This window comes from Rhinatrema bivittatum, chromosome 2, assembly GCF_901001135.1.
Source record: "Rhinatrema bivittatum chromosome 2, aRhiBiv1.1, whole genome shotgun sequence".
NCBI lineage: Eukaryota > Metazoa > Chordata > Amphibia > Gymnophiona > Rhinatrematidae > Rhinatrema > Rhinatrema bivittatum.
In genome coordinates this window covers 699,644,261-699,663,167 of record NC_042616.1, presented here as the reverse complement: position 1 = coordinate 699,663,167, position 18,907 = coordinate 699,644,261, and the positions used below count along the sequence as shown (strand labels likewise).

Here is an 18,907-nt window from a genome sequence, read left to right as displayed (position 1 = left end):
TCTCAAACTCTGTTCTGACTCCATCTGCTGGTCGGGGGATATAACCCACTGTCTGGACTGATCCATGGTACTACAAGAACGAAAATTAGCAGGTAAGGAATAATTTTCTTTTTCACTTTATTCTTCAATTTACTTATATGGGTTGACATTTTCCGTGGTTGTGGTACCATGTATTTGGGTCCATATATTCAACAATGAAGCAAAATGTTGACAGGGAAGCCAAAGGAGCAATATACTGTAAAAACCCCAAAATAAAGGGGGGTACCTGGAACTCCTCTACTTAACGTCTTCTGTGCTCACCACATCACGTGGTGGTTTTAAAATGTTTTGTTTTAAGCCTCAGGATAAGAATATTTGTAGTCAGCTTTTCTCTCTGCTAGCACCAGAATGTATTCTAAGGTGTGCCATTGTAACGCCTAAGCACATAAGATATGCCATACTGGGTCAGACTAAGGGTCCATCAAGCCCAGTATCTTGTGTCCAACAGTAGCCAACCAAATCACAAGTACCTGGCAAGTATCCAAACATTAAATGAATAGATTCCAAGCTACTAATCGTTAATTATTATTAGCAGTTTATGAACTTCTCTAGGAACTTATCCACATCTTTTTTTAAACCCAGTTACACTAACTGTTGTAACCACATCCTCTGGCAATGAATTCCAGAGCTTAATTATGCATTGAATAAAAAAGAATTTTCTCTGATTTGTTTTAAGTGAGCTACTTGCTAACTTCATGGAGTGCCCCCTAGTCCTTGTATTATCTGAAAGGGTAAATAACTGATTCACATTTACCCATTCAAGTCCTTTCATGATTTTGTAGACATCTATCATATCCCCCCTCAGCCGTCTCTTCTCTAAGCTGAACAGCCCTAAACTCTTTAGCCTTTCCTCACAGGGGAGCTGTTCCATCCCCTTTATCATTTTGGTTGCCCTTCTCTGTACTTTCTCCAGTACATTTATACCTTTTTGTTTTTGAGATATGGTGACCAGAACTGCACACAGTATTCAATTTGCAGTCTCACCATGGAGCAATACAGAGGCATTATGACATCCACCATTTTATTCGCCATTCCCTTTCTAATAATTTCTAACTTTGCTTGTATGACTGCCACAGCATAATGAGCTAACTATTTCAATGTATAATCCACCACGGCATCTATGTCTCTTTCCTAGGTGGTAACTCTTAATGTGGAACCTAACATCGTGTAACCACAACAAGAGGTTTTTTTCCCTATATGCACCTTGCACTTGTCCACATTAAATTTAATCTGCCATTTGGATGCGCAGTCTTCCAGTCTCACAAGGTCTTCCTGCAATTTATCACAATCCATTTGAGATTTAAGTACTCTTCATAATTTTGTCTCATCTGAAAATTTAGGCACCTCACTCATCGTGTCCCTTTCCAGATCATTTATAAATATATTTCCTTTGTAATATTTTTCTCTGCACAGCATTATGTTGAGCGGAGAGTAGAATTGGGATGTCATTGCTCTTACAGTGGTCTGCTGTTGAAAGTATCTGTTTTAAAACAGGTCCAATAGCCCCTGAGGCAGCTCGTTGAGCGAAACTCGGCCAGAGTCGGGCAAGATTCAATAAAGTCCATTTTATACCAATTCCACCTTTTGTGTTTTGTTGCTGTAGTATATCTGGCTCACAGTGTCTGTGACAGTGGTAATTTTAACAGCATATTTTGGAAAGTGAAGGTAACATGCCAGAATTTATAGACGGTACCAATAGGCTACTGAGCGTTCTGAACATGCCAACATCAATTTTACCCAGAAACATTTTTGTCAGGAAACAAGACTAAAAGGGTGATTCACAAGGAAAACAAAAAATGACTCATGCATTTTTGCTGGCCAGATGTTTGGAAATCAGACATGTGAAAAGGTAACCAAAAAAAATTCCACATAAGGCCAAAGATACTTTTCTTTAAAAATAAATTGGTATGTCATTTTTAATCTACATTTTGAAGGTTTTAAAGAAGTTCAACTTAAAAAATGAGTCTACCAAAAGTACTTAAATGATAAATGTGTTATTTTTCACTTTAGTATGGAACTTCAATGTGGATAACTAGCACAATGGAAACTAAGAAATTGATTCGCAGATCCCTCCAGCCGGCAAGACCTTTGCGCCGTCTTTCTTCTGAGCATGGTAAATGTCTTGGTTGATGGTTTAATATCAGCATGATGCCCTTTGGAATGTCATAGAAAAATATTAGCTATTCTGCATGTTGGTCTGCTAGCTTCTTGTACACTATTTGTATGAGCACACTTACAAATAGTATGAACATTAGTTTAATGCAGTGTAATATGACTTTAGATAATTAATAGGACAGCATTTGAGACAGAGTAGGAAATTCATTGCCATAAACTGGGACCAAGCATGATTTCTTTGTCGTCGTCCCCCCACACACACCTTCCCCCCCCACACCTACACACATTCACACACCCCATCCCACACACACTCCTTCTCACACATACCCCTTCCCACACACACACACAAGCACACCCCTTCACACAAACACACACGTACACACCTTCCCACCCGCATTTTTTTTCTTATGAACTGTGAAAAAAAGCCTTCTATTTTATTTTTTTTAGTACCTGAACACCACTTTGAATTGTTCAGAGAGGTGGTTAACAAATATGTTATAAATTAATAAAATTACAAAATAGCAATGTAGAAAGTAACTTTTTGATTATTGGTCCTAATAATAGGCCCTATTTACTATGCATTTTCCCCATAGACACAAACAGGCCGATGCAATATCATTGCGATAAAAACATGCTTACAAATTGGGCACACATTTTTTTGAACGTGTGCACATTCATGTCTCCTAGGCGTTCAATGCAATAAGACATGAGCTACTGCACTAAAAGGGACTCACAATGGGTAATTTGTGCATCTCTAGCGCTCTGAATTGACCCCCCCCCCAGGCTAGAGCTCCCTCCCCATCCCCAGTAGTGCTGATCCCTATTGGTCCTTTTCACTGAGAATTGTCAGTGAAAAGGACCAATCCTCTTTCAGGACAGCCTTCTGAAAGGATTGGAACCCCTGCCAGCAGTAAGTGAAGGAGTGAATACATTAATAAGTGCCCAACCCTTAATATTGATTTATTTACTGCTTCACTTACTGCTGGCAGGGGTTCCAATTCGGCCAGACCTTAGGGATGCTGCTTTATTTGGTTCTCTCTATGAGGAACCACAGAAAGCAGGATTTTTTTTTTTTGTTGAGCCCTTGAGCGCGGCATGATTTAACGCCAGTTCTCAGGCAGGCATTAAATTTGCCATGTAAAATGGGTTCCTTGGCTGCATGGCAATTTTTGGCATTGTGGGGTAATAGCTATTAGCCTCATCTACATGGAATTTGCATGTGATGAGCGCTATTAGCTATACGCTCAATTGGTCACGTGTTTTGGACCTGCTAATCGCTGATTGCATCAGGGGTTATTTTAGCGCGTCCAATAGAGTGTTGCCTGGTGTGCTAACCTGAGCGCACTATATTGCATCAGCATGAAAATGGGAGAAAACCTTTTAGTAAATGACTCCCTATGGTACTAACCAGTCGGTTTTGATTTTTCTTCAAGGACAAGCAGGATGGTAGTCCTCGCACATAGTTGACATCATCAGATGGCGCCCCAACACAGAAAACTTATGTCAAAGTTGCTAAAACTTTGACTTGGCACACTGAGCATGCCCTGTACTACGTGTTCATGCGGGGTTCCTCTCCAGTCTCTCTTTTTCCACGGAGTTGTAAGCATCACTGTGTAAGTGAGCTCACTTTGGCTTTTTGGCCTTGTGGAAAACTTTTCTTTCTTTTTTTCTTGCATTTTTTGTGGGGTTGTTGACGTTGTTCGTTGGGTCCCTCTCGGTGCTTCCCCGTAGTGTGCCTAGTCAGGGTTTTTGACGCTTTTGATAAGTTTCTTTCACGGTTGATTCTCCCATAGCATCAGTGCTTTGTGCTCGCCGCCGTCAATTTTATCTATCTATCTATCTATCTATTTATTTATTTATTTATTTATTTATTTAAATATTCTTATATACCGCTTAATCAATGGATGGTATGTTTAAGCGATTTAATTGTTAATATGTGTAATGAATTACAAAATAAATAAAACACAAGTTAAAACAAACAAGTTAAATAAACATAAATTATAACAAAGCTTGAAAGTTTGATAAGAAAGGAAAAAAGGGGGGGCAAGGAAAAGAAAGGGAAAAGAAGGTAGGGTAAGGGAATTGTTGCGGGAGCGCTACGGAGCAGTCCCGATTCTGGGGAGGTTAGTGTGCCCTTGGACCACAGCGCGTCTGCAGAGGAGCTCCGTGGAAGCGCTGAGGCAGGCAAGGCGTGTCCAAGCTCGGGCAGACAGGCTGAAAACCAGGAACTCTGACCTCTGCTAAACCTGAGCACATCGGGAAAGACCCAACAACGCAGTCCTGGTCTCTGGGGTAGCCCTCCGGCCACTCGATAGCCCTTTTGGACCTGCTGCCTGGAAACGGCAGATGCGACAGGACAGACAGATGTCGAGGATAAGCTATGGTACTGGAACAAGACGAAGACACTTGGAGACATGGATGAGACGAAGATACTTGGAGACACAGTTAAGCAAAGGTACTTGGAGACACGGTCTGGCAAGGCTGAGGCATCAGGATGAAGAGAGGATCCTGGTGGCTCAAGGTAGGTCCAGCCGGAAGAGGCTTCAGTGACCCGGCGCCCTGGCAGGTCCACTCTCAGCAGGGTCCACTGGATGGGCAGAGGTTGGCCCCCGGAACCTGGAACATCCGCACAAGGAAAGGCTAAGGACACTAGGTGGACGAAGACTCTTGGTGAGTGGATAGACGACAGCAAGGTTAAAACTCAGGATGAAGTGGAGTCCGGGCAACACTCATAGCAGTAGAGGCTTCAGTGACCTGGCGTGGCCGGCGCCCTGGCAGGTCCACTGACAGCATGATTCGCTGAAGGGGAGGCTAGAGTGGACCCGGAACCAAGAGCATCCGAGGACAAGGCTTCCAAAGAAGGAGCCGGAAGGAATGGACGCCTGGAGGCAAAACATCTAAAGACAAAGACATAAGGATCATCTGAAGACAAGGACATCTGAAGATGAGGATGTCAGGGTTTCTGCAAACGAAGACATCAAGGACATTAGAAGACGAGGACATTGGAGACATCTACGGGCAAGGACATCTGAGGGCAGGATCATCAGGAACATCTAGAGACAAGGACATCAGGGGCATCTAAAGGTGAAGACATCAGGGACATCCAAAGACGAAGACACGGGATCCAACGAGAGACCAGGAACACAGAAAAAGACAACGATGAGGGAATTCCCATGAAGAGCGGAGTGCCTTGAAGCTGGAAACGAGAAGTCCAGGAGCATCTTGTGAAGGTGAAGACGGACTGGCGAAGGGCCCTTTTATAGGACTGAAGAGGAAATGCCTGGATGACATCATCAGGAGGAGCTGCGGGGCTACTCCCACCACGGGCCCTTTATGAGGCAGAGAGAGGCGCGGCCGCACGCCTAAGGGGGCGGGACCCTGGAGAGCGGCGTCCCTGCTGCAAAGAAGGAGCAGGAGCGGCACAAGGCTGCGAAGCAGGGCCTAGCATCAGAGGTGACTTCCTGCCGCAGGAAAGGAGGCTAGGGGCGGCTCCATGCCGCACAGGAGAAACTAGAGGCAGTGGCCCTGCTAGCGCAAGAGAGAGGAGAACGTCAGCGGCCTCCGGGCCACATGGAAGGAGAAGAAGAACGGCAGCATCCCAGCCGCGTGGAAGCATGGCGGCATAGCCCACCGTGCAGGAGAAGGACGTGGGCGGCCTCCTGGCTGCGAAGGCAGAATGGTGGCGGCTCTGACTGCCGCGGGACACAGGCAACGGCCTCCAGGCCACAGCAGACGGCGACGGGGCGGCAGGCAGGCAGCGAAAAGGTGAGAGCAGAATCATAACAGGAATTTTATGGGCAATGGAGAATAGGTTTTTAACTGTTTCTTAAAGTCTTTGATGTTAGGTAGTCAGGGAGGGAAGGGCCAGCAACAGAAAAAGCACGGCATCTAGTAAGGTGGAGTCTGGCCAGATGTATAGAGGGGACTTCAAGAAGACATTTGTTTGTAGAGCGTAGCTGTCTCAAAGTGTTGGTAAAGCCGGAGGAGGGCACATTGTCAGATAGCTGAGGGATTGTAAATTAGATTATAAATGAGACAAATTTATATTGTATACGTCAATAAATGGGAAGCCAGTGTAGAAAGTAGATAACGAGAGTGATATTTATTTATTTATTTGAAAACTTTTATATACCGGTATTAGTATGCATACATCATACCGGTTCACATTGTAACTAAAGGCAGATTCTAGATTCTGTGAGAATTTAGCCGCAGAATTCTGGACTAATTGTAGGTGTCAAAGAGAAGAGTCAGGTAAGCCTAAAAATAGGGCATTACAATAGTTAAGACCAGTCAGTATCAGAGCTTGCCGAACCAGGCAAAAGTAGTTATAAAATAGCAGAGGTTTTTGATTTTGCAGTCCTTTTATTTCATCCTGTCATGGCCACATCTGGTTTTCGGCAATGCTCCCAGTACCCGAGAAATATGTCCATTATGTACCCCCCATGAGATATGTGCCCTCTGCCTGGGGGCATCGCATGAAATCCGGAGTTACCGCTTTTTCGCAGAAATGACTCTGAAAGGACATCATCTTCGGCTTGATAAGATGGAACTTCTTCAGGTCGAAGAAGACTGAGGTATCGGCATTGATGGACTTTGGAGCCACACAGATGGATGGACACCGTGCCATCAACATCGGTAGGACAGGTTGATGCTGTCGGCACATATGGGTGTCAGAGACCATTCACCATTCATCTTCTCCAAGCCGAGGATATTGGGTTCCTCATCAGGGAAGGACTGGGCTGACCATCAAAGGAAGTCGAAGAAGCATCAGTGCCAGTTCCCATTGATGCATTGTGCCGGACAGTGGGATGCACCAGCTCATACCACGATGTCCCTGAAGCGACCCTACAGCAAGGAGCACCAGTCCTCCATCGATACCAGGGGTCTGTGACTATCTCCACCTGTCCAGATGCCAGCCAGTCAGTCCACCTCGCGGGTCCGAAGATCTGGCTACCCATCCTTCCTCCCTCTCTCCCAGTTGGTGTTGGCATCGGTAATGTTTGAGGAGGAGCTGGAATGATGAGTCCAGCTGGCAGTGGAATAGATGGCACAAAACAGTACTGGAGACAGTACCATCCGACTTAGAACCACTCCTGAAGAAGCTCACTACGCTCATCAGTGCATTACTGACCCAGCTGACATTAGTTCCCAGGACATCATTGGTGCCCAGCAGGGCACTGATGCCAGCCTCTACCAATACAGTGGTCTTAGCCGGTTTCTTCAAAGAGGAAGCTCCACCTAGGCCAGCAGAAACGCAGAGGCCTGTAGCCCTCTATCCAGTTTTGCCGATGCCTGCAGATATGGACGAAGGCTGAGCGTCTAGGGCCCCATCCCCTCTGGCTTACACTGAGGATGAGGGTACCTGTGACCCCCTGGAGAGATAATACCTTCCACCTCTGAGGGTCTCCCCTCAGACCTTTCTCCTCCAGAAGAGCGAAAGAAGTCTCCGCCTGATGACTTAATTTTCGTAGGGTTTATGAGGGTGATGGCAGGAGCCATCCCATTTCAGTTACTGACGGTGGAGGATGCCAGGCACAAAATGATTGAGAATCTCCAGTTTGTGGCACCTCCTAAGGAGATTGTGACAGTCTCAGTACATGAGATCCTTAAGGAACTGCTGCTGAAGATATGGGAACACCCCCTCACAGTGCCTCCCATTAACAAGAAGGCTGACGGGGTCTACCTTGTCCAGAAGGCTGCTGGATTCACCAGTCAGTGGTGCTCAAATCCACTCTCAAGGGCCAAGCCTTCTTGGACCCTTTCCTCGGCGCCCCTGGGAAAGGACCACAGAGCGATGGATGGTTTTGGGAGGAAAGTGTTTCAGGGGGCCATGCTCCATTGCTTGCATTGCTTGCTACCAGCTCTATATGAACCAGTACTCATAGGACATCTGAAAGCAATTGCAGGAGATAGGTAAGCAGCTGCCTTAACAGCAGCAAGACACCCTCATGTCGCTGGTACATAACAGCCTATGAGGTGCGGGAAACATGAGGTCCGAGTGACCTATGATGCTTTTGAGGCAGCATCGAGGGTCTGTGCAGCAGGAATCAGAGCCTGCAGAATGGCATGGCTGCGGACCTCAGATCTCTGACCGGAGGTACAGGAATGACTCACCAATGTGCCATGTACTGGGGAGAATATCTTCGGAGATAGGGTGAGGGACGTGGTGGCCCAGCTCCGGGATCAACAATAAACTCTCCAGACCTGTCGTCCTCTTTTAGGGACAGAGGAAGTCTTTCTTTTGCCAAAAGAAGTACTTTCCTCTGTTGCCTCGCTCCCGTCAACACCATCAGGACTCCCAGGAAGCTGAGAGCCCCCAAGCCCCAGCTGCCATCTGTCAACTCCAGGGATGGGGTTTTGAGTGCGTTGTAGGGAGCATAAGCCAGTCGCCCGTACCCAGGACATTGGACCCTCTGGTTGGGCGTAGGCTGCGGTTCTTTGCGAACTAGTGGCCCAGTATAACCTCGGACCAGTAGGTTCTTTCCATCGTCCACCAAATTGCCCTCTGTGCCCGTTTTGGGGGCCAGTAATGCTTCAGGTGGTATTGCTAGTGGAGCTCTCCTCCCTCTTAACAACCAGAGTGATCAAGCCTGACCCACCAGGGCGCAGAGGGCTGGGATTCTACTCAAAGTACTTCCTGATTCCAAAGGGAATAGAAGGACTCCATCCCATCCTAGACCTAAGGGCTTTGAACACATTTCTAAAAAAAAGAAAAGTTCAAGATGATTTCCTTGGGCATCTTGATCCTCCTTTTACAAAGAGGGTACTGGCTCTAAGGATGCTGACACTCACATTGAGATCTTCCCTAGTCACAAGAAGTATCTCTGATTTGTGGTGGGAAAACAGCATTTCCGGTACCGGGTGTTGCCGTTCGGGCTAGCATCAGCTTCCTGAGACTTCACAAAATGCCTGGCCATTGTGGTAGTGCACCTTCGCAGGCTGGGGGTGCATGGTTTCCCCTATCTGGATGATTGGCTGGTCAAGAGCACATCTCAAGCAGGGGCCATCAGGTCCATGAGTTTGACCTTCTGGGTGTTGAAGTCGCTAGGGTTTGTCATCAACTACCCAAAGTCCCATCTCAACCCGTCATCTTAATTGGGCTTCATAGGAGCCCTGCTAGACACGGCTCAGGCCAAGGCCTTTCTGCTTCGTCAAAGGGCTGTCGCTTTGACCATCGCGGCAGAGATTCAGCAGAGCCAGCTGATGTCAGCCTGGCACATGTTGAGGCTGGTGGGCCATATGGCCGCAACCATCCATATCACTCCCTTGGCAAGATTACATATGCACAGAGCCCAATGGACCCTGAGGTCGTAGTGGTGCCCAGCCAATCAGAACCTTTTGGACTGCATCCGAGTCACCTCGTCTTTTCGGGACTCGTCCCGGTGGCAGGTACTTTAAAATCGGGAACGGGGGATCTCTTTTTGAAGTCCTCCTACCCCTAATCATGGGTGCGTCCTCCCTGGGCTGGGGAGCTCATGTAGATGGACTCAGCACCCCGGGTCTCTGGTCTGCTCAGGAAAGTTGTTGTCAAATCAACTTCCTGGAGCTTCGGGTGATGCAGTACACGCTATGGGATTTCAGAGATCAGTTGTCCAACAAAGTTGTCCTGATCCAAACTGACTACCAGGTAGCTATGTGGTATGTCAGCAAGCAGGGAGGTGCATGATTGTACCTCCTGTGTCAGGAAACGGTCCAGATCTGGTCATGGGTCCTGTCCGATGGGATGAGGCTTAGGGCCATGTACCTGGCCAGTTCAGAGAAAGTGGTAGCAGACAAACTGAGCATGCCTTCAGATCCCATGAGTGGTCCATGGACCAGTGGGTAGCGAATCGCTATTCCTCCTCTGGGGGAACCTGGAAGTAGATCTGTTTGCTTCCCCTTCAACACGATGGTGCCTCGGTCTGCTCCCTATACCGCTTAAATGGCAAACCAGCCTCAGACGCCCTTACCCATCATTGGGTAAGAGTCTTCTATACGCATATCCTCTGATTCCCTTAGTGGAAAAGACACTCTTGAAGCTTTGCAAGGACATTGGGACTATGAGCCTCATAGCCCCTTATTGCCTGAGACAGATCTGGTTTCCACTCCTAAAGGAATTGTCCACCCGGAGACGTTTGGTTGAGTTCATTAAGGAATCTGATAAATAATTGGTTCTAAAGCTTTTCTTTAATAAAAAAAAAATTTTGTGGTCAAAAGGTTTCTATCTTTCCTGCCATCATGGGGGATACTCAGTGTTGTAAACTTTTTTTTTAGAAAGAAGACAAAAGATTTTGGACATGGGTGGGAATTTCCAACTGAAATGTTCTTGTAAGTGTATACTTAAATATCATGATAACAGTTAAATTTTCTATGCTGTAGCTCAGATAACATTTTGGACAGTAGAATGATACTTTGTGGTATTAATGTAAAGCCCTAGAGATTATAATGTGCCATGAAAGCAGTAATGGCTTATTTTCCTATTAAGTATTCTCTCTCCTTTGTTGACGGCTGTGCCACTTTATTTTTTAATCTTATTATGTTTTTCTTATATTCAATATTATTTTAGGCTCGTGCATGTTATAAAATTGGGGGTTGGCGCGTGCAAGGGAGTGCACAATAATGCATCCCGCGCCGATGCCTGCAGGCTTCACCCGTTCCCTCCCCCCTAATCTGACCTTCCCATCCCTTCCCCTAAGCTATCCCCCGCTAGCCCTATCCTAAACCCCCACCTGAGGCACTCCAGTGTTTCTCCTTTTCCACTGAGAAAATTGACCGTTTAATCCTATTTTCTGTTTCTTGTCTTTTAACCAGTTTGTAATCCATTAAAGGACATCGTCTCCTATCCCATGACTTTTCAGTTTTATTAGAAGCCTCTCACGAGGGACTTTGTCAAACACCTTCTGAAAATCCAAATACATAACATCTACAGGTTCACCTTTATCCACATGTTTATTAACCCCTTCAAAAAAATGAAGCAGATTTGTTAGGCAAGACTTCCCTTTGGTAAATCCATGTTGATTGTGTTCCATTAAACCATGTCTTTCTATATGTTCTACGATTTAATCTTTAGAATAGTTTCCACTGTTTTTCCGGCACTGAAGTTAGGCTCACTGGTCTAGTTTCCCGGATTGCCCCTGGAGCCCTTTTTAAATATTGGGGTTAATTTGGCCACCAGTCTTCAGGTATAATGGATGATTTTAATGATAGGTTACAAATTTTAACTAATAGATCAGAAATTTCATTTTTTAGTTCCTTCAGTAACCTAGGATGCATACCATCTGGTTCAGGTGATTTGCAACTCTTGTTTGTCTTACATCTTCCAGGTTCACAGTGATTTGGTTCAGTTCATCTGACTCATCATCCTTGAAAACCATCTCCAGAACTGGTATCTCCCCAAAATCACCATTAGTAAACACATTTATTCTTTCTGCAATGGCCTTATCTTCCCTAAGAGCCCCTTTAATCCCTCTGTCCTTTAACGGGCCAACCAACTCCCTCACAGGTTTCTTGTTTCGGATATATTTGTAAAAGTTTTTATTATGAGTTTTTGCCTCTACGGCCAATTTCATTTCAAATTCTCTCTTAGCCCACCTTATCAATGTTTTACACTTAACTTGATAAGGCTTATGCTTTTTCCTATTTTCTTCAGGTGGATCATTTTTCCAATTTTTGAAGGATGATTTTTTGGCTAAAATAGCCTCTTCCACCTCACCTTTTAACCACACCGCTAATCGTTTTGCCTTCCTCCCACCATTCTTAATGCCTGGAATACATCTGGACTGCGCTTCTAAGATTGTATTTTTTAAACAATGTCCATGCCTGTTGTATACTTTTAACCTTTGCAGCTGCACCTTTCAGTTTTTTTTCTAACTATTTTCCTCATTTTATCAAAGTTTCCCTTTAGAAAATTTAGTGTTAGAGCTGTAGATTTACATATTGCCTCCCTTCCAGTCATTAGTTCAAATTTGATCATGTTATGATCACTATTGCCAAGTGGTCCCACCACTGTTACCTCTCTCACCAAATCCTGCATTCCACTAAGAATTAAATCTAAAATAGCTCCCTCTCTTGTTGGTTCCTGAACCAATTGCTCCATGAAGCAGACATTTATTATATCTAGGAACTTTGTCTCTAGCAAGTCGTGATATTACATTTACCCAGTCAATATTGGGGTAATTGAAATCTCCCATTATTATTGCACTGCCAAATTGATTAGCTTCCCTGATTTCTCTTAGCTTTTCATTATCTGTCTGACCATTTTGTCCAGGTGGATGGTAGTATACTCCTATTGCTATACTCTTACCCAACAAACATGGGATTTCTACCCATATAGAGTCTACTGAGCATTTAGTCTCTTGTATGATCTTTATCCTGTTGGACTCTATACCTTCCCGGACATAAAGTGCCACACCCCCACCAAGTTGATCCTCCCTATCATTGCAATATAATTTGTACCCTGATATAGCACTGTCCCATTGGCTATCCTCTTTCCACCAATTCTCTGTGATACCAATTATGTCAGTCTCATTTACTGCTATACACTCTTAACTATCCCATCTTACTTCTTAGACTTCTGGCATTGGCAAACAGACATTTGAAAGTGTGTTTTTTGTTTGTATTAACCTGCTTTTCAGTTGTTAGGGATACTTTGGAAATCTTTGCTTTTATTGGAACCTCTCTGTTGGGGTGCCCTAACTCTCCTGTTTCATTAGAATCCTTCAAGGATACATTCCTCCGAACCATGCACCGCTGAGTGACTGTCTGCTTTCCCCCTTGCTCTAGTTTAAAAGCTACTCTATCTCCTTTTTAAAAGTTAGTGCCAGCAGTTTGGTTCCACTCTGGTTAAGGTGGAGCCCGTCTTTTCGGAAAAGTCTCCCCCTTCCCCAGAAGTTTCTCAGTTCCTTACAAAACTGAATCTCTCTTCCCTGCCCCATCATCTCATCCACGCATTGAAACTCTGGAGCTCTGCCTGCCTCTGGGGACACTTGGAACAGGAAGCATTTCAGAGAATGCCACCCTGGAGGTTCTGGATTTCAGCTTCCTACCTAAAATCCTAAATTTGGCTTCCAGAACCTCTCTCCCACGTTTTCCTATGTCGTTGGTGCCCACATGTACCACGACAGCCGGCTCCTCCCCAGAACTGTCTATAATCCTATCTAGGTGACACATGAGGTCTGCCACCTTCGCACCAGGCAACCAAGTTACCAGGCGGTCCTCATGTCCACCAGCCACCCTGCTATCTACATTTCTAATAATTGAATCACCAGCTATGATGGCTGGCCTAACCCTTCCCTCCTGGGTAGTAGCCTTTGGAGACTTGTCCTCAGTGCGAGAGGATATTACATCACCTGGAGAGCAGGTCCTTGCTACAGGATCACTTCCTGCTACACCACGGTGATGCTCTCCTACTGGGAGACCTTTCTGAATCAAGGCAGCACTGGGGCTGCCAGACTGGATTTGGGACTTGGCTACTATTTCCTTGAAGGTCTCATCAATGTACCTCTCTGTCTGCCTCAGCTCCTCCAAGTCTGCTACTCTAGCCTCCAGAGATCAGACTCGTTCCCTGAGAGCCAGGAGCTCTTTGTACTGAGGGCACACATGCAATCTCTGCCCGGTGGGTAAAAAATCATACATGTGACACTCAATGAAAAAAACTGGAAAGCCCCCCTCTTGCTGCTGTTCCTAGTTAAATTTAGGATACTAAGGGAGTTGGAATTAGAATACTTTAACTTTACCAGTGAATTTACTAATTAATCACTTAGTGTCCTACAAGGGGATGATTTAAACTTTCAATAAGGGCTGGTACAATAGTATGATTTAGATAAGAGCCTGATTGATTTTTAATGAGAAAGTGTCTCTTGCTAAAAATCAAGGGTTGAGTGGGTGGGAAAGACAGACAGTAGAATTAACTATCTCTGGCTTGTTTATTACCTCAGACACCCGCAAACTCTAAAGAATATATCCCACTATTTCACCTTTCTCAAACCTTTTATAAGTCCAAAGATTTCCCAAAGCTAAACTTACTAATCCTCTTTAACTACCGTTAAATTGATCTTTCAGTCCTCTTCTACTGCAAAGGGTGCAGGGCTTCTGGAAGCTGGGGCTGTGGAATTCAATCCCTGGATCACTTGCGGTGAACTCTACACTCCTTTCCCGGGGGATGCTGGGAGCAGAATGCAGATGAGCGTTCTGATCTTCTTCTACTGTGCTACTATTGTGCTTCCTACATTCTTTCCAAGACCATGTGCACACAAAGAACAGGCTGTAAAAAAGCCCTGACACATTACCTAAAGAAGACTCAACCTTACTATCAAGCTTCTCAACTCGTCATGTCTTTTGATCCCAATGGATTTGGAAGGGCATTTGCCACTGAACTATCCAGTTGGCTTGTGGACAATACAGCACACTGTTATGTGCTGGCTGGCTAATTACAGGCTCTGTCAAAGCTCTTCATGTGAGAGCCATAGCAACTTCAGTGGTTCATCTCAGTGTCACTTTTATTGGGTACATTTGGAAAGCTGCTACTTGGTCAGCTGTTCACATCTGGATAGCATGTCTCAAGGAGACAGTATCTTTGGACAAGTAGTTCTGCACATCCTATTCACCTAGTAGTCCACTTTCCACCTGGTGGAGCCAGGTTGTCTTTAGTAAGTCCATCTGCTGTACAACCCTCAGGTTGGGACTTCTCTTGTGTAATGGCTAATTCATGACTGCTTGTTGATGGAGAAAACAAGTTTGCTTATCTATAAACAGGGTTCTCTATAAATAGCAGGATTAGTAAGTTTTAATACCTGTCTGTCTCCCTGGAGAGTCAACTACCTTGCTAAAACTTAAGCTGTGGAAGAGAGTGAAGGGCTCTCTCACATGCTTAGTAGTCTTTATTGAGCTCTGAGAGCTGGGTCTTTGTTCGCACCGTCAGATGATGTCACCCATGTGTTATAGCTAATTTATCCTGGTGTCTACGGATAACCTTGTTTATAGGTAAGCAAATTTGTCTTTTGTTCCCTACAGTTTTACTAGAATATCTTCTCCATTTATCCAGGTATAGTTTGAAAACTAATTAATTTGGGGTTTATCTTAGTGCTGTTTGCATTTACCATAATCAAGTGGGAGGAAAATTAATTCCTCCCATCCTCTAGTAATGAGTTTCATGAAGAGCCTACGTCATCTTAAACCTTTTAAACCAACTGTATTGTCCTGGGATTTCAATTTGTGTTCACTCAGTTGATGAGCTCACCTTTTGAAGCCATAAATGCTTGTCATCTTAAGTATTTAACCTAGAAAACAATATTTATTTATTTATTTTTAACTTTTATATACCGATGTTCCTGTATAGGATACATATCGCACCGGTTTACATAGGAACTGAACTGTCGCCTTGGGGCGAGTACAAGGAACATGTAATACAAATAAATTATAATATAGTATAATCAAACATAGGGCTATACATGATATCACTTCAAATACACTTTTGGTGAACGCAATAATTATGGGGAAACTGGAGTAAGCTAATGGGTAGCGGGTGGAACTAACACAAACTAACAGGCAAGTTACAAGGGGACTGGGTGACTTCTAGCTGCGTGATGGGCGGCAGCTACCTTACTGGTTTAATATAATCTCTGGCTCGTGGGTAGTATAGAGCTAGAGGATGTATGGGTTGCAGGGTTAGTTCAATTAAGTTAAAAGGGCTCTCTCATAGAAGAGTCAGCAAACTCCAAGCCCTAGTGACTTATCTGCTATACAAAAATTCTTCCAGAGTCAGAGTAGGCTTGTGTACATGTTCAAAACGTTTCCCAAAAGTCTTTCTATTTCGATGTCTGTTTTCCTTCTGACCTTCTTTCCCAGGCCTTATGGTTATAGAGCTTAATGAGCTCTGCATACCTTAAAGCAGTGGTTCTCAACTTTTTATCTATTGGGACACACATGACAGATTTTCATATGTATAATTCACTGAACATGACTGTCACAGGGCTAAATGTAAACATATACTCTGCATCCACAGGAAACCCCTGACACCCCCCCCCCCCCAACAATGGGTGCAGAACAGAACTAGGACATTCCCTTACAACTCACTGTACAAAAAGAATTCTGGTGTCTTCCTAGTAACAGCAACACAAAGTCTCCCTACTACCATTTTCAATAGCCCTTCTTATGAAAAGACAACAGTTCACTACCAAGGCATATCTTATTGAGAAAACATAACACACAAGACTGATACAAATGCCTACATGCTACTAAAATACCTCACCTCTGTTGTACACACAAAATCAACCTTCACCAAATACAGAAAGACCACAAATTACAAATATGGAGATAAATACTGGAGCGGAAAGCCAAAAAAGCCACTCTGCATACAGTGCAAATCTGGAGAAATTGAAACAGAAATATAGCACCTAACACTCCCAGGGTCTCCAGTAATTCACACAAACTAATCTGTAGAAACGTATGCCTGTATTAAGGAAACGTTCAAAACAGTAGCAACCCAACCTATGAAATGGCAACATTACAAATATTAAACCAGGCCCTAAACACCAATGCACCTCTTATTAGAAAAACAGAACAAGCCAAGCTGCTATAGAACCCTATGTAGAAACTACAAGCTGGGTGACACATGCAGAACACAGACAGACCCTCATCAAATACAGAATAAAGAGACCATAAAGGTAATGCTTTTGTTTCCCGGTGATAGCAGGCTGAATTAGCCATGCTGTCTGGGAGTGTCGTCGCGCGACCGGCAGGCGGAGCTTCTCCTAGAGTGCAGAGTTTTGCACTCTGTGCATCTGCGTGGTGAGGTTCCCGCGCGATTGCTTGGTTTACCTCAATCTCTTTTTTTCCGCGAGCAGGACTGCACGCGGGTGGTTTTTTCTCCTTTCCTTGTCTCTTCATTTTTCGAATTTTTCGACTTTTATCGAGTTAGCGATGGCTCTGAAGCCATCGGGCTTTAAATATTGCCAATGTGGCAAAACTATGTCCATCACCGATGGACATAATTATTGTTACATTTGTTTGAGCCCGGAGCACGACACAGCCTCTTGCAGAGACTGTGGTCGGATGTCTCCCCGGACCCGAAGACAGCGCGCTGAAAAAATTGCGCGCCTACGGTCCCATTCTTCGCCAGGTCCGGCGAAGAAGATAAAAAAGAAGCGAAGAAGATAAAAAAGAAGCCAAGAAGATCGACTTCGTTGGAAGGGGACTCAGCCAGGTTGGTGCCACCACCAGGGCCGCAAAGGGAGATCGGGGCTTCGACTCCCTTGAGAGATAAGTCAGCTGCGTTGGGGACAACAGGGCTCTGTGCCCCCTCGTTCCTGCTCCTTGACGCCGAAGCACTCGGAGCACGAGAAAAGCAAACATAGCCACACGAAGCACGGCGCATCTCACGGCACGGTGCACGGAGCATCTCATGGAGCTTCAGCACACGGCGCATCGACGCCAAGACTAATTCAAGATGCCATTTTGAGACTAGGTGCTTCAGATGGTGCTTTGGGGAGGGCTGCTTCACTATCTGGGTCATCCCAACACAATGTTCAGAAAAGAAAGCATGTTCGCCGTCACCTTCATGGTAATGCAAAGCGTACAAAACATCAGGACCCACCTATAGCTCCACTTCTGACCTCTCCCCAAGATGCACCTCAACGTGAGCACCATGTCAAACAGAAGGCCATGACAAAACATCTCCAAATGGCCGAATCACCTCATACGGATTCTGATGTAGAAATAGTTCACCTACCTACTAATCAGTCGTCAGAGGGGGAGAGTTCTCAATCTGATTGGTCCTCTACTCTGAGATCTCAGTCAAGTCACAATATGGAACTAAGTCGCCCTTCTCAGGATTTCTCTCTAGGGGCACAACCCCCTCCTTCAGAACCATTTCCTACACCTTCACATCATACATTAGCATCAAAGGTGATGTCACAAATTTCTCTTGCTTTGACGTCCTTTTTCCATGATCTCGATGAGATACATCCATGGGTTCCGGATCGTCCAGATTCTCCACATTCACAATGGTCTATGTCGTCCCCTTCGTCATCTAAGGGTTTTCCATCAGACCCTCCCGAGGGCCTTCCCAAACCATATTCTCCTCCGGAGGGTCTATCCTACACTAAATTTATAGAAAAAGTAGGATCTCTATTAAACATCGAAACAGGAAAATTTCCTGACCCTGGGCGGAAGTTCTCAGCATCCTGAAGATATTTGAAATGCTGCCTGAACCAAATGCCTTACCACCACATGCTGTGTTGGATGCGGTTTTACATAAGATGTGGGAAAAACCCTTTTCTACCTCGGCGGCCTCAGGGAAAACAGATTTAAAATACAGGATGCGTAATTCCACAATATATGACTCCACCCAGTTCTCACAGGACAAGCAGGATCGTAGTCCTCACATATGGGTGACATCACAGGATGGAGCCCAATCACGGAACACTTTTGTCAAAGTTTCTAGAACTTTGACTGGCCCCTACTGGGCATGCCCAGCATGGCACTAACCCTGCAGCCAGCAGCGGTCCCTCTTCAGTCTTCTTTTTTTCACGCAGCAGTAGCCACGCGGTTAAGGAGTTCTGTAAGGATTCCTGACAAGAATTTTCCTCACGGAATTATTTAAAGTTAAATTGCCCCACAGGGGTCCCTCCATTAACTTTTTTCAGTCCGCGGTACTCCGGTAAGTTTTTACCCGTTTTCCGTCGATTACCGTTGAGTTTGGCCCTCGCGGCCTACTGGCCGTCGACCGTACCGTGGTTCGATTTTTGCCATGGCATCAGGGTTCCGTCGGTGTACT

At 45.1% G+C, this 18,907-nt stretch overlaps 1 protein-coding gene across 15 annotated transcripts in view; it reads left to right on the top strand.

Annotated features, from left to right (window-relative positions):
* PIP4P2 (phosphatidylinositol-4,5-bisphosphate 4-phosphatase 2) overlaps window positions 1–18,907 on the top strand; it is a 569,842-nt gene that overhangs the window by 251,852 nt on the left and 299,083 nt on the right. For 13 of the 15 annotated variants that reach the window (XM_029591643.1, XM_029591647.1, XM_029591637.1 and 10 more), the window contains exons 7-8: window positions 2,050–2,152; window positions 10,408–10,461. In XM_029591643.1, coding sequence (XP_029447503.1) covers window positions 2,050–2,152; window positions 10,408–10,461 — 157 coding nt within the window. The remainder of the gene's footprint in view (window positions 1–2,049; window positions 2,153–10,407; window positions 10,462–18,907) is intronic. The other 2 variants (XR_003854872.1, XM_029591650.1) reach the window with 1 other exon arrangement.